Source organism: Trichechus manatus, unplaced genomic scaffold (assembly GCF_000243295.1).
Source record: "Trichechus manatus latirostris isolate Lorelei unplaced genomic scaffold, TriManLat1.0 scaffold00084, whole genome shotgun sequence".
Classification (NCBI taxonomy): Eukaryota; Metazoa; Chordata; class Mammalia; order Sirenia; family Trichechidae; genus Trichechus; species Trichechus manatus.
This window is the reverse complement of record NW_004444020.1, coordinates 7,416,578-7,436,838: the sequence shown is the minus strand read 5'-3', so window position 1 is coordinate 7,436,838 and position 20,261 is coordinate 7,416,578. Positions and strand designations below refer to the sequence as shown.

The 20,261-nt window shown below is 37.7% G+C and overlaps 1 protein-coding gene across 2 annotated transcripts in view; it reads right to left on the bottom strand.

Moving 5' to 3' along the window:
* The window catches only part of PPP2R3A (protein phosphatase 2 regulatory subunit B''alpha), a 247,366-nt gene that overhangs the window by 72,992 nt on the left and 154,113 nt on the right, over window positions 1–20,261 (bottom strand). For both annotated transcript variants that reach the window (XM_004381424.2, XM_004381425.2), the window contains 5 exons: window positions 18,997–19,071; window positions 10,074–10,160; window positions 5,288–5,444; window positions 2,423–2,471; window positions 1,660–1,749 (listed from right to left, as the gene is read on the bottom strand). In XM_004381424.2, the coding sequence (XP_004381481.1) occupies window positions 1,660–1,749; window positions 2,423–2,471; window positions 5,288–5,444; window positions 10,074–10,160; window positions 18,997–19,071 (458 nt within the window). The remainder of the gene's footprint in view (window positions 1–1,659; window positions 1,750–2,422; window positions 2,472–5,287; window positions 5,445–10,073; window positions 10,161–18,996; window positions 19,072–20,261) is intronic.

Here is a 20,261-nt window from a genome sequence, read left to right as displayed (position 1 = left end):
GCAGTAGAAAAGTACAGAAATAGATGATATAAGAGAAAAATAAAGAGACACAGAAGACAGAAGTAGAAGTGGGACAACTGGAGTTCTAAAAAAGGAAGAAATGGATGGGATGAAATATCTGAGGCAAGCTTTTCTATAATTAAGGAAATACAAAAGATAAAAGATTGAGATTGGGAAGGTTAACAGAACACCAAACAGGCAAGAAAAGGAAAAACACACATTCTTCAAATTTTTGGAAATTTAGATAATCTAACCAAAACATTCAAAATACTGGATTAATGAAATATACATACATACTTACTGGCATGGAAATACACTATTATGTGAAAAAGTGTGTTACAAAACGACATATACCATACTTCTATGCAAATAATGCACACCTACTATATCTGTTTGCCAGCTGTGCCCTCTCTCCGGAGAGGGCGCCGCTATTAAAAAAATTGGCAGATGATGCGGCTGGCAAACAAATGTAGAAAGTGTGTGTTACTTGCATAAAAACACGGTAGTATGATCCAATTTATTGTATCATATCATTTGGTGGGAGAAAGAGAGTAAGAGTGAGAGAGAGGGAGGGAGGGAAGGAGGTAGAGGAAGAAGGAAGAGAAAGAATAAAGAGGAGGAGGGGGAAGCAGGGAGGAAAAGGAGTTCCTTTTCTGGGAACTTCTTCTAAGGAAAAAATAGTGGATGTTATAACTATTTAGTCATAATTATCAGAGGATATTTAGGAGAACATTCCATGAAAAATTTGGAGTGTATGGTAATTAAGAATTAATCCAATGGAAATAATTCAAATGTCCAAATGGTATATAAAAGTATATATGAAAAAGACCATACAATATATACCAAATTTTTAATAGTATTTTTCTTCTCAGTGTTAGAATTATTAGTATTAAAATTTATTTTCTTATGATTATCATTATTCTATTATGGACCATAAGTTACTATCTTTGAAATGGAAAACAAAGTTACTTACAAATAATCTAATAAATTTCCCTAAGCTTATTTTAATTTCTATTTCAATGATTTCCAAACAATACATCCAACATTTAGACAATTCTTGAACCAATAAGAAGACAGCAGCGTCAGTTATACCTGCAAGAAGCATCAAGGACTGTGTCCCCTCCCTCTTTTGGTACTGAGCACAGGGCACTGTGTTACACAGCGAAGGATAAAAAAAAGGGGCCTAGATTTTCAGCTTAAACAAGAGACAGACTAGTGGGGGAGAAACAGACATGCAAATAAGTACAAATCAAGGCATGTTTTAAAGTGTCAAGGAAAGGGAGAGATGATTCTAACTGAGGAAATGACGACCTGTATTCTTGTATACTTGTCATCCACAATTTGCCTTTCTCTCCCTCTCTAATTTATTACTGAACTAGTAAGGTTGTAAAACAACTAACATTCTCTATTCCCACGTTCCATATTAAAGCTTACTAGTCTTACCTTCAGGGCCAGTTCACATGTCACTTCACCTGCATTTCTTTCGGTAATTGCACTTCTCTTGATACTCTGACCATGGATTCAGTGCCTGTCTCCATTCTTGACTGAGAGCCCCCAGAGGAATGAACGACCAGGGTCATTCACTAAGTATGCATCATGACTTTTTCAGGCCTTGTGCATGCATTTCACATCTTGGCAAATAAAACTGAGAAGTCATACCTGGTGGGGTTTCTTTTGTCTTCCTCAGAGATCAAAAACCAAACAAAATCTGCATAGCTCATTCTTCCCTCCTTCTGTACTGTTTTTCCCCTGGGTGGGGGAGAAGAATGCATTGTTATAAGTTTTCCTCAGCAATTACTTGGGAAGACATAGTAGGATGATGTTGTCTGTTGTTAGGTGCCAATGAGTTGGCTCTGGCTCATAGAGACCCCATGTACAACAGAATGAAACACTGCCTGATCCTGCACCATCCTCACAATGTTGCTATGTTTGAGCCCGTTGTTGAAGTTACTGGGTCAACCCATCTCGTTGAGGGTCTTCCTCTATTTTGCTGACCCTCTACTTTATCAAGTAGGATGACAGACTAAGAAATAAAGTAACATCCTTCCTTGGAAATTTAAATGAATTAAAAAAAAAATGAGACTACTAGACACCTCACAAAAGGGCAATGCCTTCCTTGGCCTATCTTGTTTTCAAAGGCTTAGTGAGTGAAACCAGAAGGCATTTGCAAATATGAAGAAAATAAATCTGGTTTCTAATTTGAATACAAGTAATCACCAGGATCAAATACTGTTACTGATATTTAGATGTAAGACTAATACCTATTTTAAAGAATCAATGTCCCACGTCAAGACATAATGCATTTTTTGTAAGCTACTATTTGACCCAATAGTGATGTGAAATTATGGAGAAAGTCTTGCTAAAATGAGATTGTTACAGTATTACTTGTAGTTCATTTTTAAACTCAGATGCTTTTTCTTACCTTGTTACTGCCCCAGAGAATATCCTTTCAATAATCCTGTTTGATGAAGCTATATATAAGAAATTACAGAGCTAGTTAGAAACATGCTTCTATAAAGGTCATACTTTTGGCAAATTTATTTTCAGTATCTACAAGCTAAACCACAACAATTTTCCATGATAAGAATATAAGTAGTTAAATTTTTACTTATAATTTATACTTTTTGTAAGTTTAAGAATTTGAGGTAGAGATAAACATATGTATGTGTGTGTGTGTGTGTATAAAACTTTAAAAAAAATAGGCAAACAGATATGTCTGACATCTGAGTTGTATTAGTATACTTAAGTACTAAGCTCTGAATATCCTGACAGCCAAGATGAAAATGTATGGGATTTGTATTGATCTTGTTATGCAATAAAAGAACAGAAATTCCTCTAAACAAGACAAATTTTATCCTAACATTAAATCCAAGGGGGAACTGATAGTACAGTGCCTAATATAAGGGACTTTGGGTGAAAAAATGGACAATGATTTCAAGTATAATTTTACAAAAGATACCAAAGCATACCATAAAAATACTTTTCTTATATTCCCATTCTATAAAAGTCCAGGATGTAACATAAGATTTTTAGAAATTCCATAAGTAAGTTTTGTTCAAAGAGAGAAACGAATATATCTTAAGATAGTATGTCACTTTTTGATGATAGGGACTAGTGATAGATCCTTGAGACTCTATAGCAGTGTACCTCACTGTGAGAGCAGAATAACCAAAGGCACTAGTTTGGAAAAAAAGAGATGTCTGGGGATCTCAGGCCTGGGGGTAGGGTGAGAGCAGGAATCTGTACTTTCAACAAGTACCCCAGGCAATGGCATGTGCACTGAAATTTCAGGACCAGTGATCAGGTCATCAGAGTTAGCAGCCATCGGCATCAAACTCTTCTGCATAGAGTTAGGTACCCAACCCCATTGTGCTGAGTCGACTCCAACTCATAGAGACCTTATAGGGCAGAGTAGAACTGCCCCATAGGACTTCGAAGGCTGTAATCTTTATGGAAGCAGACTGTCACATCTTTCTCCCGCCAGCAGCTGGTGGGTTCAAATCACCAACCTTCTGGGTAGCAGCCAAGTGCTTAACCACTGCACCACCAAGGCTCCTGTGAGTTAGGTACAGTCAACATAAAGGTAAATGAGCTTGGCTGAAGAAAGCTAGAGATATGTGTGTCAGTACAGCCACACCTGGGCACACACCAAAGCTTGGCACATAACGAAGCCTGGGTACATAAGGACTCTCTAGATTTTGCTGAGCACTGGTTTATGGGGTTAATAATGTGTACTAGGTAGAATAAAAGAGAGTTGTATAGGAAAGGAAAGGATATTGAATGACAAAGCTAAAGTCATCTGAACTATAAAAAGGTCTACCCTCCTAAAACTGAAGATCACAGCATATGCTATCCCATAAATTAAGGATAAACTGGTGGATAAATTAAGGATAAGTTGGTAATTATGCACAAGAGTTTCATTATGCAGACCTAGAGGCCTACTTTTCTGGATTTCATTCCATCAACATGCCTATGATGAGGTGATCTGCTTCTGAAAAGTCACAGCCTTGAAAACTGAATGGAACAGTTCTACTCTGCACACATGGGGTCATCATAAGTCAGAATCAACTCAATGGCAACTGATATGTGAGTATATACAATATTTTAGGAACCTATGAGAACTATGGTTATGTCATTCAAAGACAGAGAGCTTTAGAGCCCAGAGGGTCGTGCATGACCTCCAGAGGCTGGCTGATGTTATACAGATGATCTGGTAATGGGGAGGTGCATAGCTAATAAAGTTGCCCAGTACCCCTATGAATATCTCCATCTTTATGCTATTCTATTGACAGGAAGGTTATGACTACTTAAAGAAGGGAGGTAAGAGTACTAACATGCTAGTTTATCAAATAAGTACATTTGAGTATTCCCCGTTGATGCTTGTCTGGCACCTGCGCATTGGAGAGAATTCTGTTTCTTAAATATGCAAAGCTCTATGAAACTTGGCCTCATATACATGGGCCTTTTCTTAAGATGCTTGCCATTAGTCATAGACATACCAAATAACAGAAGCAAAATTCAACATTTATTTAAGATTTGTATTCTGCTATATCTAAAAATGGAGCCTGGGACTAAAAGGCTAAAAGGCTGACTAAAAATGCCTAAGAATACATTTAAGGATAGAACAGGGACAATCTTATGAGAGAAAATGAATCTACGTATCTCGTTACTTAGTTAAGAAAATTTAATCAGCAAGGCAATGGGTTCCAAGTTTACAACCGGCAAAAATGAAGCAAAATGGGTAATATCATGTGATATTTAATTTTTATTTTCTGACAAAAGAGAGCACAAAAAATCATCTACAGAGAAAATATCTTTTCTGGAACTAAATTTCAAAAAGAAAATTTTTATAAGACTCTGTGAGGGGGGATAAAAAAAGGCAAGTTAGAAACAGTATTTTCATCCTTGGCTTTTTAGAGAAATAGTGTTAAATGGGAACGTTTCTAAAGGTGCACACACATTCTCTTTCAAATAAAATTTGCACAGGTATGGATCTCATTGAATTCATCATCAGAAAACATACATCAGTATACAGAGTTGCTCCTTATCATCAAAACTAAGACTGTAAATTCTTACCTTACCTCTAAGCCCGTTCTCCTACACCTGGCCTCTATATAAAAAAAAAATAAATTAGCTTATCCTTACTTGAAAATTCTTGGCCTGGTAGAGAAGACTTGATTAGATATAGAAATTAAGAGATGGGAATTCTCCATAATAAGTGGGGCAATTTACATAACTTCTGCCTTCTTCAAAATGGTTAGGTCTTAGTATCTGTAGAATCACTCACCCTGATCATTGTATCGAGATAGATCGGTCCGGCTGATGTAGAGGTCATGATCACTATCTAGTTCCCAGAATTTACAATAAATAACATAGAAATGTTCATAGGAGAAGTAATCTGTGATTTGGTTTATATCTTCCTCTTCTTCCAAAAGGGCTAGAGTCTGAAATGGTATGAATGGAAGAATTAATTTAGTTTAAAATAAAGAAAAACCAGTTTTGGCCACTGTATAGTCTAGCAAATTTTTTTTAAAATTGAATTTAAAATTTTGTTTTTGGTACCAAACCAGGAACTTTAATAAGCAACCTACTTAATCAAGTAATCAATCAACAAGCATTTACTGAGCTCTATAATATGTAAGGAGTCCTGGTGGTCCAGTGGTTAAGGGCTCGGCTGCTAATCAAAAGGTCGGCAGTTCGAATCTACCAGCTGCTCCTTGGAAACCCTATGGGGCAGTTCTACTCTGCCCTGTAGGGTCACTATGAGTCGGAATCGACTTGATGACAACAGGTTTTTCTTTCTTTTTTTTTTTTTTAAATAATATGTATAGCAAAGGGTTAGAGGCTGTGGAGGATACACAAGCAGGGAGAGGGAAGGACCATCACGAAGGGGACTACAGCCTATCAAAGACCCACTGCTCGGCAAGCACAGAACAATCAGATAACAGACTAAGTTTCATGGCCATAAACTAACACTGCATTTAACTTTTCAGTTACATGAGCAGTATATTATGACAAGTAGGCATTCTTATATAGGGTTTGGTTTTGTAATGAAATCAAGTTTACCATAAAGGCTGGACAGACATATTTACTTATGAATACAATTGTGATGACGCATGGTGGCCTGGCATAAAAGCACAGAGGGTACAGCTGCATGGCCCTGAACTGGAAGTAAATCTGAGTCTCCCTTAACTCACCGTGTACTCCTAGGGAAATCACCAGAATCAATGATTTTGAACTGGAATGCTATAATCAGCCAAATGATCATATAAGTGGGCAGATAAATGAAGACATTTTTAGAAATGAAAGATTTGAAAGAAAAATAAAAGAAACCATAAAAAAGCTTAGGAAGTAGAAAAAACAAAGTAAGATGACAGATATAAGATCAGATATGTCAATAATCACAATAAAGGTGAATGAGTCAAATCTCTCTATTAAAAGACTTTCAGATTATAAAAACCAAACCCAAAAAGCAGATCTAGGGGTATGGTGTATATAGAAGATAAACCTCAAAAGAAGATTAAAGGAAAAAAAAAAAAAAGGACAAAGATATACCAGCCAAATAATACCAAAAACAAAACATACAACAATATTAATAGAAAATAATATAGAATTCAAGGTGAAAAGCATTAGAAAGGAAAAAGAGAGCTATTTCATAATGCAAATTTATTACTCTGATAGAAAATTATTTAAGAAAATGTAAACCTTGGGAAAACCTAACTGCTTTGGCAAACTAAAATTATGGTAATCTACTCAATGGGATATTTTGCAGGCAGCCAGGAAAAATTATAAAGTCTACACAGAAACAGAGAAAAATCATGACGTGGTAAGTACAAAATACAGGATATAAGATTGTATACACTAAGGTAAAAACCTAAAACCCATATTTTCATATGAAGGAGACTACAAGAATACATGCAAGAATGATAGTAGTTGTACTGGGGTGGTAAAATATGGTTTGTCCTGTTTTTCAAACTTTCTTGTGATGCTTGGTTTCATAAAATGACCTTCAAAGTGTATAAAGCAGAATACTTTCAATAAAACAAATCTTGAGAAGCAAGGTGCTATCATTTCCACCCACTAGGTTATCATAAAATGAAAAATATGGATTAACTGCTGCTGTTGTTAAGTATGTAAGTGGAAATATGAATTAGTATAGGCTTTTAGGAAGGTAATGTAGCAGGATCTAGCAAACTAAAAATGCACACATGATCTGATTCAGGATTTTCCCTTCAGTTGTCTATTCTAGAGACAGTCTCACTCATACACACATGAGGAAAGTATAAGGATGTTCACTGCCTTATTGTAATAGGGAAAATCTAGAAAATGACTTGAACATCCATCAACAGAGGAATATGCAATTAGTTACAGTAAGTGATGCAACAGAATATTATACAGTAGTTAGAAAAATAAGATAGATTTATATGAATGGAAAAGACACATTGTTAAGTGAAAAAGAAAAAAAACAAGTTAACAGAATAGTATGATCCAAAACAAACGAAAAATCTCAATAAAGCAATACTAAATGAAACTATATACTCCCTGTCTACATATATAAGAGAATAAAACCACAGACAATTGAGTTCCCTCTGGGAAAGGGAGTGAAATGGTAGGATGGGGAGATAAATAGTGACTTCTGCTTATTACTCTAGATGTGTTCACATTATCTGAGTATTTTGTGAGCATGCATTCACATACTAAGAGGAAGACTAAGTAGAGAGGTAGAGAGGAAAAAGGAGAAGAAAATAAATCATGCTATAAGCAGCAGAATACTTCACTATTATTTCCAGTTCGGTCACTTACTTGCTGTGTGATCTTATACAAGTCATTCAACCATATTTGGGCCTCACATTTTATCATCAGTAAAAATAATATGGATAATAATAATGAATCAGAAACTACAAACTATAATGTGCTTCAGGAATATAAGGGGTTATTATTCTTCTTCTTAAGGTATTGTTATTGTTGTTAGGTGCCTTCAAGTTGGTTCCAACTTATAGTGACCCCATGCACAACAAAACACACTACCTGGTCCTGCACCATCCTCACTTTGTTGAGGGTCTTCCTCTTTTTCACTGACCCTCTACCTTACCAAGCATAATGTCCCTCTCCAGGAACTGGTCCCTCCTAATAACATGTCCAAAGTATGCGAGATGAAGTCTTGCCATCCTTGCTTCCAAGGAGCACTCTGACTATACTTCTTCCAAGACAGACTTGTTTGTTCTTCTGGCAGCTCAATATCGTCAGTCAGAACAAGGCCAGGGGCTGACTGCGGAACAGACCATCAGTTCTTTCAGCTTGATAAGGTAGAGCATCAGCGAAAAAGAGGAAGACCCTCGATGAGATGGATTTGACATAGTGGCTGCAACAATGGGCTCAAACATAACAAAGGTTGTGAGGATGGCGCAGGAATGGGCAGTGTTTCATTCTGTTGTACATAGGATCGCTATGAGTTGGAACCAATTTGACAGCACCCAAAACAACAACTACTTTACCAAACATGAATCCTTCTCCAGGGACTGGACCCTCCTGATAACACGTCCAAAGTACGTGAGACGAAGTATCACCATCCCTGCTTCTCAAGGGCATTCTGGTGGTACTTCTTCCAAGAAAGATTTGTTCATTCTTCTGGCAGTCCATTGTATATTCAGTATTCTTTGCCAATACCATAATTCAAAGGTGTCAATCCTTCTTCGGTCTTCCTTATTCATTGTCCAACTTTTGCATGCATATGAGGCGACTGAAAATACCAGGGCTTGGGTCAAGCACACCTTAGTCTTCAAAGTGACATCTTTGCTTTTCAACACTTTAAAGAGCTCTTTTGCAGATTTGTCCAATGCTTGAGGTGTTAGACTTCTTTTATTAAGTTACTGCTATCTTAACCCATCCCATATTTACTAACTCAGGCAGGTCAATTAAGTATTAACAATGACTGCGATGATAACTGTTAATTTTAGGATAAAAAATGTTTGTGTATGTCCATTGTGGACTGCTAATTTTGCCAAGTCTTTATTACCTTGTCTGTCTTAGATGAAGACAGGAAAAAATAAAGAGTAAATAAGATTGGATTATTAGCCTAAACTTCATTTAGTATTATTCATTTAAAATAAAATATTTCATTTCCTTTCAAGTGTGAATAATTCTATTTTCTTTAGGTTTACAGACACTTAAACAATCAGGCATAAAAACTACTTCAGTAAAAGGCTCCCACTAGTGGTCAATGGGGACCTGGTGGCGCAGTAGTTAACAGCTCAGTTGCTAACCAAAAGGTCAGCAGTTAGAATCCACCAGCCACTCCTTGGAAACACTATGGGGCAGTTCTACTCTGTCCTATGGGGTCGCTATGAGTCGAAATTGACTTGACGGCAACGGGCTTGGTTTTTTGTTTTGTTTTTTTTAGTGGTCAATACTTTTTAATCTCTCTCATTTGAAAAAATAAGATAATCGAATGAACTTTATTCCATCTTAAAAGGAATTTTGAGTATTTTCCCTCAGCAGGAGCTGGATAAAGAATCATTGCTGAAAGGATCAAGTGCAAATTCCTCAGCATATTTCTTCTGCAAGGCCGTTTCCAATCTTGTCCCAGTTCGTCCTTCTAACCTCATCTCTGGTGACTTTCTTCATGAAGCCTGCTCATTGGCCACTTGAGATTGTTCTTCAGTTCCTCAACATGACACTTTCATGCTTCTGGGCCTTTGTTTATGCTGTTTCCTCTACCTGGGATCCCCTTTTCTTCCAATTTTTTATCCTGGTAAACTCTCAATATCCTCCAAGGCCAAGGTCACACACAGTCCTTCTGCGAAGCATTCTCTGCACGTTTTGTACACCACTGTAGAACTTCTCAAGCCAGATGTGGCTGTCAGTGCCCTCTCCCCTTTGCTTCACAGTGCATATCTTGTTATTCATGTTTGTTCCCCCAACATATCCCAGTGTCCTTTAGGTAACTGATATATATCTAATGACTAAAAGTAGTGACAGTGCTTTGCATGCAGTGAGTATACAAATATTTGTTAAATTAAATAAGAATATTATTTAAATTGCTCTTTATATTTGAATCCCAATGAGACGCATACTTGCAAAAAGTTGCTTTTTCTTATCTCTGTCGAAGTGATTTTTCCACTCCATGATCTGTTGACTGTGTAGAATATTCTCTGAATAACCTGGTTCCAAAAAGAAAACAAAACCAAATAAAAACATTAAAGTTATCTATTACTTTACCAAAGGCCATCTATGGAAACTCAAATACATCTGGGGTAATGTATATCCTGAGTCCTTATTTGGCCACGAACACCTTTGTAACTGACTAATGTTTTCACGAATTTAGCAGAAGTAAGACCATGGAGAAGACCCTGGAGAGGATGGAAGAGAAGGGGATGAGGAACAACGTACCTGAGACTGGGGGTGGTGTGCTGTGGTGTGGGGGAGGATTGGAGAAGGAAGATAGAAGCTGTATTCTTCAAGGTAGGAGGCCACAGTGCATTCTTAATAATTCACTTTGGATTATTCTCACCCCATTAATTTTCCTTTGACTTACTAATTTTTTTCCAAAAAGCAGCAGCAGTGAAAAGAGTAATTTAAGCAGGGTTTTTTTTTTTTTTTTTTTTTTTTAGTACTTTGACTTTGATTTTGATAGTCTATTATAGAAACCCTGTATCCTTGGTGGTTTTGTCATGGAAGAGGTTAGACCTTTCTTTCTTCTTTTTTTTTTTTTTAAAAAGCTATTTCAGTGCAAGAACAGAGAAAGGAAGACATGTGGACATCTTTCAAAGAGTAGGCCTAATGATGGACTAAACTGCCATTCTGCTTCTGGCTTCTTCAGCAAAGAGAGTGATTCTCAAACTGAACAGGGGAAAACTAGCATCAGGATGAAGGTCCAGATCTCTGTTAAAGGCACTAACTCCTCTGACCCTCCAGAATCTAGCCAAAGCACCACACTCCACAGAAGTCTCAGAATAGGGACTGGGGCGGAGCGCTGCCTTCTGTGCTCCCACTGCCACCTGAGCCTTCTTCAGTCATTCTTGTGGTTACATTCTAAATACAGGTGCACTTGACCATCATCACTTTCAAACTCTAGACACCAAGTCTTAGTTGACTTGCATCAGTGCCTGATATTGTGCCTTGCATATATCAGGTGGTCAATGAGGCTTGAATGCTGTGTAACAAAGATTTTCATGTTGTCTTTGTGATAGAGAAATGCAAATTGGATTCATAGCTACCAGAATAACTCTGTTCAGAGTTTTGGGGCTTCCCGTGGAATGAAGTATTTGAGGCAGAATCTGGAGGGTCAGAAGTTTGCACCAAGAACAGGGGTGGGGTAGGGAACACTGGGCAGCAGAAATCTGGACCTTCATTCTGATGCTAGTTTTTCCTTGTTTTATTTGAGAATCACTGTCTGCTGAAGAAGCCGGAAGCAGAATGGCAGTTTAGTCTCTCATTAGGCCTACTCTTTGAAGTCCAAATGTCTTCCTTTCTTTGTTGTTCTTGAAGAGCAGATGAATGCCAACCCAAAGAAGGTCTTAACTAGGATTTCACATAAAGTCAGAATTTCTGTCTCTGACTTATAGATAGAATGCATATAAAATGTGCAGAAAACAGGGAATGGTGACTGTATTCAAAGACATTGTGACAGGTTCTGTGAGAGCTACCATCTTGCTTAGATTTTAATCATCAGTGTTTCATAAACACTTAACAAATGTCTGCCAAATGAATAGTAACAGTAGAAGCAGTAGTAGTAGTAGTAGTAATAGACAGATGGAAAGTAACAAGTTGGAAGTTAAAATGGGTACATGTAAAGTCTTGCCTTTAGGTTTAACCATCAAAACCATAAGGATGAGAGTGGAGAAGGAATTGGCCTGCCAGAAGTTCATATGCAAATGATGAGGGGTTTTAGTTGTTATAAGTTTAACATGAGCCCCAAATGGGCTGTAGTGTTTGGGGGGGAAAAAAAAAAGCTAATAAAACTTTAATGGAATAAATAAAAACAGTGATCAGGTCAGGAAATATACCAGTTCCTGGTATTCTGTGGTGCTCACAGAACATATGATGGTTATGTTCAACTCTAAGTACCATATTTTGTCAGAAACATCGATCAACTTGAGTAAGTTTGGGCAACAAAAATATTGATAGGTCTGGAAACTGAATTATAATAACTAAATCATATCAGGAATAGTTTAAGATACTAGTAATATAGTATAATATTTAGCCTTAAGGAAAAAAATAAGATTAGAATGTAGATGTGATCATGATCTGCATGGTTGGCTGTTGAGTAGACTTGTTCAGTATTGTACCAGAGGGCAGAATTAGAACTAATGGACAGAAATGCCCTTATACTGAAATGCTTCAATATCAGGAAGCGTTTCCTAAAAATAGTCCTATGAAGCTATAGGTTGTGTGAAGTAGTAAAGTTTCTTTTCACCACAAGTATTTAAGCGGGAAGCTGACAGGATTCTTGAATTAGGTGGGAGCCTGGATAAACCCAAAACCAAACCCACTGCTGTCGAGTCGATTCCAACTCATAGCGACCCTATAGGACAGAGTAGAACTGCCCCACAGAGTTTCCAAGGATCGCCTGGTGGATTCGAACATGCCAACCTTTTGGTTAGCCGCTGTACCACTTAACGACTATGCCACCAGGGTTTCTGGGAGCTGGGATAGCTGGTGCCTAATTTCACTACTGGCACCAATCACCTACTCTGAGGTCCTTGAAGCAGAGAATGTGTCTTACTTAACATCGTATTCTTAGCACTAGCTTGGCAGAAGTTCATACAAAAAAGATGGAGTACTTTTAGTATAGAAATGATATATTTGAAAATAAATATTAAGAATCTCATTTTTCAAAATTCCATTCCCCCTCTCAAGTTAAAGTCAATTTCAATATGTAATATTGCACCAAATTTTTATTTCTTGAGCATTATTAGATTTTGTCCATATTTCTTGATTTTGAATGTAAACTTATCTTAAAATCTGAATTTCCTACCTAAATTTTTTAATTGTGAAAAAAATATATACAACAAAACATTTGCCAATTCAACAGTGTTTACATGTACTGATGTAGATTATATTCATCATACTGTGCAACCATTACCACTATTCTTTTCCAAATCATTCCACCATCATTAACAGAAACTCAGCGCCTGCTAAGTAATGAATTCCTCTCTCTATCTCCCTCCCACTCTATCTAAAATTTATATTTATATATTTTATATTATTTATGGAAGTACTATGTCACATTTAAAATTACAAAAGTTTATTTCTGTGTTTATCTTATTGATTCTTATTTTATTTATTTTACTCATATTCCTTTTTTGTTCTTTTTGACAGAATGAAAATTGGTAAACTGTTTGATTTTTAGGCATTTCCTATTTTTAGCCTCTTCTAACCTACTTATCTAACACTACAAAAAAAAAAACAAACCGCACCAGTATTCCATTTTTTCATAGCCTAAACCTCCTTATTCAGTGCCCCACTTCATCATCTAATTTGCTGGTTTCCACATGACTAATTTCAGCATTTTAGGTTATCAAGGTAGGGACACCATCTAGTGGTTAGAACAGGTAGCTGCTGGTTCTATATTAATTACAGTTGTTTTTTTCCTAACTTTTGGTCTACCACTTTCAGGTAAATAAAAAAGAAATTAATCACAATTTAAAAGATACTAAAAAAAACTTAGAAATCAAAAATAGCAATAACTGTTTGCTACCAGTGAGAGGAATAAAATTTGGCAATCTTTCACCAGGGAATTTCTAGTCAACTTGAAAGACAAGTTGAATCATAAGTCAGTTTCTTTTCTTCTTTATATCTATTGAATTGGAGACCTCTAATTCACAATTATAGGTCACCAGGAATGGAAATAAGTGTTTGGGGGCTCTGTCAGATAGTTTCTTCTAATTGGGTGAATGCAGAGACATCAATTATGAAGAGATTTCTCACTGTATGTGACTTCAGTGCATGAACATACTCAAATGCTGCAAACCTAGCTCTTCCCCTTGGCAGAGAGTGCTGAATGGAGCCCTGATCCACTCTTGCATTACATTTGGTTCTGAAAAGTCTTTCCTCGTGAGCTTTTACAGAAATTGAACTTTTAAAAAAATGTTATCCAATAATAATGATTTTTTTTTTTCTCTGTCAAGGGGCAAGTCTTCAAGGGAAAGAGTTAAGCTCTTAGTGATGAGCAGTCTTTACCACAGCTTAGTTTTCTTAGACGAATTCTCGGTACCTTGTCCTCAACAATAAAAATCCTGGCATTTCAGCTTGAAGGGATGGACTCAGGCCAGTCAAGACACTGAATACATCACTAAGACACCATCCGAGTAAGCCACAGAAATATCTTTACTGCCAGCACCAGTGTCATAAAGAAATACTTTAAATCTTATCACTTATTTAAAAAACTTACATGAGCATCTTTCCTCAAAAGTCAGCAAATGCCAGTATGGATAAGCAGAGCATTTTATTCACTGGCAGTTTCTTTGCACAGCACGCAAGACTGTGTATTCATGGGCTAAAATTTGCTGGTATTTCCATTTTTCATTAGTTCTGTTAATGGAACACAACTACCACAGTCTCCACCAGACTGAATCCAGTACAACTAGATGGTGCCCAGCTACCACCACTGACTGCTCTGAACGGGATCACAATAGAGGGTCCTGGACAGAGCTGGAGAAAAATGTAGAAGAAAATTCTAACTCAGAAAAAAAGACCAGACTACTGGCCTGACAGAGACTGGAGAAACCCCGAGAGCATGGCCCCCAGACACCCTTTTTAGCTCAGTAATGAAGTCACTCCCGAGGTTCACCATTTAGCCAAAGATGAGACAGCCCTATAAAACAAAATGAGACTAATGGGGCACAATAATAGTCCAGGGACAAGAACTAGAAGGCAGGAGGGGACAGGAAAGCTGGTGATAGGGAACCCAAGATTGAGTAAGGACAGTGTTTACATGTAGTTTGGTTGTTAACCATTGTCATAGGGCAACACGTTTACTAACTGTTTAATGAGAAACTATTTTGTTTTGTAAACCTTCATCTAAAAGGAGAATAGCAGCACAACTGGAAGAACATAATCGATGTCACTGAACTGTGCATGTAGAAATTTTTGAAATGGTATATCTTTGACTATGTATATTTTCACCAAAAAAAAAAAAAAAGGTCAAGAAGGGAGAGTGTTGACATGTCGTGGGGTTGTCAATAAAACACAGGTAAACATCTTTCTGGTATTCTCTGCTTTCAGCCAGGATCTATCGGACATCAGCAATGATACCCCTGGTTCCATGTCCTCTTCTGAATCCAGCTTGAATTTCTGGCAGTTCCTTGCTGATATACTGCTACAGACGCTTTTGAATGATCTTCTGCAAAATTTTACATGAGTGTGATATTAATGATACTGTTTGATAATTTCCGCATTTGGTTGGATCACCTTTCTTGGGAATAGGCATAAATATGGATCTCTTCCAGTCAGTTGGCCAGGTACCTGTCTTCCAAATTTCTAGCCATAAACGAGTGAGCACCTCTGCTGCATCAGTTTGTTGAAACATCTCGATTGGTATTCTGTCAGTTCCTGAAGGCTTGTTTCTTGCCAATGCCTTCAGTGCAGCTTGGACTTCTTCCTTCAGTACCATCAGTTCCTGATTGTATGCTACCTCCTGAAATGGTTGAACATCAACTGATTCTTTCTGGTATAGTGACTCTGAGTATTCCTTCCATCTTCTTTTGATGCTTCCTGTGTCGTTTAATATTTTCCCCGTAGAATCCTTCAATATTACAGCTCGAGCCTTGAATTTTTTCTTCAGTTCTTTCAGCTTGAGAAATGCCAAGCATGTTCTTCCCTTTTGGTTTTCTACCTCCAGGTCTTTACACATGTCATTGTAATACTTTACTTTGTCTTCCTGAGTCGCCATTTGAAATCTTCTCTTCAGCTCTTTTACTTCATTTCTTCCTTTTGCTTTAGCTACTCAACGTTCAAGAACAAGTTTCAGAGTCCCTTCTGACATTCATTTTGGTCTTTTCTTTCTTTCCTGTGTTTTTAATGACCTCTTGCTTTCTTCATGTATAATGTCCTTGATATCATTCCATACAACTTGTCTGGTCTTCAGGCATTAGTGTTCAGTGCATCAAATCTATTCTTGAGATGGTCTCTAAATTCAGGTGGGGTATGCTCCAGGTCATACTTTGGCTCTCGTGGACTTGATCTAATTTTCTTCAGTTTCAACTTGAACTTGCATATGAGCAACTGATGGTCTGTTCTGCAGTCGGTCCCTGGCCTTCTTCTGACTGATGATATTGAGCTTTTCCATAATTTCTTTCCACAGATGTAGTAGATTTGGTTCCTGTGTATTCCATCTGGCGAGGTCCACGTGTACAGTCGCTGTTTATGTTGGCGAAAAAAGGTATTTGCAATGAAGAAGACATTGGTCTTGCAAAATTCCACCATGTGATCTCCAGCATCATTTCTATCACCAAGGCCATATTTTTCAACTACCAATCCTTCTTTTTTGTCACCAACTTTTGCATTCCAATCATCAGTAATTATCAGTGCATCCTGATTGCATGCTTGATCAATTTCAGACTGCAGAAGTTGGTAAAAATCTTCAGTTTCTTCATCCTTGGCCTTAGTGGTTGGTGGGTAAATTTGAATAACAGTCGTATTAACTGGTCTTCCTTATAGGCGTATGGATATTACCCTATCACTGACAGTACTGTACTTTAGGATAAATCTTGAAATGCTCTTTTTGATGATGAATACAACATCATTCCTCTTTTAATTTGTCATTTGCGGCATAGTAGACCATATGATTGTCCGACTCAAAAAGGCCAATACCAGTCCACTTCAGCTCACTAATGTCTAGGATATCGATGTTTATGCAATTCATTTCATTTTTGATGATTTCCAATTTTCCTAGATTCATACTTCATACATTCCATGTTCTGCTTATTAATGGACGTTTGCAGCTGTTTCTTCTCATTTTGAGTCATGCCACATCAGCAAATGAAGGTCTCAGAAGCTTGACTCCATCCACATCTTTAAGGTCAACTCTACTTTGAAGAGGCAGCTATTTCCCAGTTGTATTTTGAGTGCCTTCCAACCTGAGGGGCTCATCTTCCAGCACTATATCAGACAATCTTCTGCTGCTATTCGTAAGGTTTTCACTGGCTAATTCTTTTCAGAAGTAGACTGCCGGGTCCTTCTTCTTAGTCTGTCTTAGTCTGGATGCTCAGCTGAAACCTGTCCGCCATGGGTGACCCTGCTGGTAGTTTAATACTGGTGGCATAGCTTTCAGCATCACAGCAACATGCAAGCCCCCACATTATGACAAAGTGACAGACATGTCGGGGAATAAATATTTACTGTGTGCTTATTATGTGTCAGGCACTATTCTAGGTACAAGGATATAGCAGTGAAAAATACAAAGCCCCTGCTCTCATGAAGTTTATATTATAGAAAGGGAGATGGGCAATAAACAACAACAAAAAATTTAAATATCAGATGGTGACGAGAGAGCTAAGAAGAAAAATAAAGCAGAAAAAAGGAATAGACAGGACAGTGGGAGCAGGCAGAGGGGAAAAAAGATGAATAAGGCAGAGGGTGATCAGGGAAGGCCTCACTAACAGGGGACTATCTGAGCAGATACCTAGATAAAGTGACGGAGTGAGCCATGTGGAAATCTGTAGGAAGAGTATGCCAAGCAGAGGAAAGAGTAAGAATAAAGTACCTGAAACAGGAGCAGGTCTGGTCTGTTCCAGGAACAATGAGGAGGCCATCTGACTGAAGCAGAACCAGCAAGGGGGAGTGGTAGGAGATCAGATCAGAGAGCAAGGGTTATGATGATGTAGGGGCGATTATGGAATGTCTTGGCAAGGACTCTTTGGCTTTCATTCTTAGTGAGATGGGAAACCACTGGAGAGTTTGAGCAGAGGAGTGACATGTTTTTACTTACATTTTCAAAGGAACGCTCTGCTTTGTGAAGACTACACTGTAGGGCAATGAGGACTGAAGGAAGGAGACCAGTTAGAAATAATGCAAGTGAGAAATGAGAGTAGACTGGGCCAAGGTGATTGTGGTGGAGATAGTTTAGTATAGGATACTAGCTAACAGGCAAAGATAACTTTTGAGAGTCTTAAATGACAGTGACACCTTCTGGCTCGGATATAGTCTTAAAAGGTTTTACACTGGCGGAACAGTCAATGTAAATGCTCAGATTGAAGTTCCTACAGGGGAAAAAAAAAACTAGTAGTATTCTATAACTCGGCAGAACCCAACACATTCCTAGCTAGCAGTACCCTAAGAGTGAGAGGTGGTCTTCCTTAGATGAGACTGCCCTGCTTAGCTGCGGGGCCTGAGCAGGAGGAAGGTTGATCTAACTCGAGTGTGTCTGTAAATGTGAGGTTGGACTGTGTACTGGACTTGTCTTTGGGATTCCTCCAAAGATAACTAGGATCTAGCACAGAGAACACACGACACGGCTGCACTGTGCACTGCAGGCCTGAGTGCTCTCGTTCATAATTCATGCCCTGACTGTGACTATGCAGGAGGAAACAGGGAATGAAAGTACCTCACAAAATATGGGATTGTGTTATATTATTTTTAATTCTTACATGACATATTTTCTGGTTACAAGAAAGCTATTCTCATTTCTACTTCTAACTTTGAGGTACTACAGACACATCTTTTTCTGGGAAAGGCTGTTGAAAATTCTTTTCAGTCTTATTTGGAAATGCTAAAGATCAACTGGATATCAATATTCACAGCACAGCACAAGGTACACCTCATATGACCAGTTGGAATGAGTATATTAATTTAATTTTGTATACAACAGACCTCTTAAGCACCAAGCACATATAAAAAGGGTAATAGATATACATACATTATAAAATTAATTTGACTGTACCTTCCTTCCACTTAAAATAATCATTATAGTCCATGTTACCTTTTGCATAGTGATCTGAAAGCCTCCTGAAAGGAGACTTACGGAATTATATTAAGACAAATGAGGACTCAGCCTACCGTGGTGATGTAACGGGAGTGGAATTCTGGAGCATCTTTCAAGAACGTAAGACCAGGGTGTGTATCCACCACATCCTGAAAAAGACCAAAACCAAAACTAAATTAGCAAACACACACACACACAAAAAAAAATACAGAATTTTTTTTTCTTGTAATTTTCCAGTTGAGCAAACTCGTTATTTTCGAGGATGGAACAATGCACTTAAAATGTAATTAATACTATATAAAATTTAAATTTTATTAAAAGTATACTGCATGTGATTTTCTGTATGTATAGTATACTTCAGTAAAAAGTTAAAATTTTTATTTAGCTATATCTGGTGATTTGTGAATCAAATATCATAGAAATATGTATTGTGTATATTCTAACACATCAAGACATGCCAGGGAAAATTAATCCCACAGATCTTGGTAGAGGTTATTAAGTGAAATTTACCCATGAAGGACAACAGACACATCCCAACTAGAATTATTCTCTTTTTTAACCTAGAGACATAGGAAAATTTTTTTTTTATATTTCTTTTTTTTTTAATTGTACTTTAGGTGAAGGTTTACAGAACAAATAGCTTCTCATTAAACAGTCAGTACACATATTGTTTTATGACATTGGTTAACAACCCCACGACATGTCAACCTTCTCCCTTCTCGACCTTTCTTTTTTTTTGGGGGAAAATACACACAGCCAAAGATACAGCATTTCAAAAATTTCTACATGCACAATTCAGTGACATAGATTACATTCTTCCAGTTGTGCTGCTATTCTCCTTTAGATCAAGGTTTACAGAACAAAATAGTTTCTCATTAAACAGTTAGTAAACGTGTTGCCCTATGACAACGGTTAACAATCCCACTACGTCAACACTGTCCTTACTCAATCCTGGGTTCCCTATCACCAGCTTTCCTGCCCCCTTCTGCCTTCTAGTCCTTGTCCCTGGACTGCTGTGCCTCATTAGTCCCATTCTGTTTTATGGTGCTGTCCAATTCCCGGCTGAACGGTGAAGCTCAGAAGTGACTTCACCACTGAGCTAAAAGGATATCTGGGGGTCATACACTCGGGGTTTCTCCAGTCTCTTTCAGGGCAGTAAATCTGGTCTTTTTTAGGTCTCTGTTAGAATTTTGTTCTACATCCTTCTCCAGCTCTGTCCAGAAGCCTCTGCTGTGATCCCGGTCAGAGCAGTCAGTGGTGGTAGCCGGGCACCATCTAGCTGTACTGGACTCAGTCTGGTGGAGGCCTTGGTAGCTGTGGTCCATTAGTCCTTCGGACT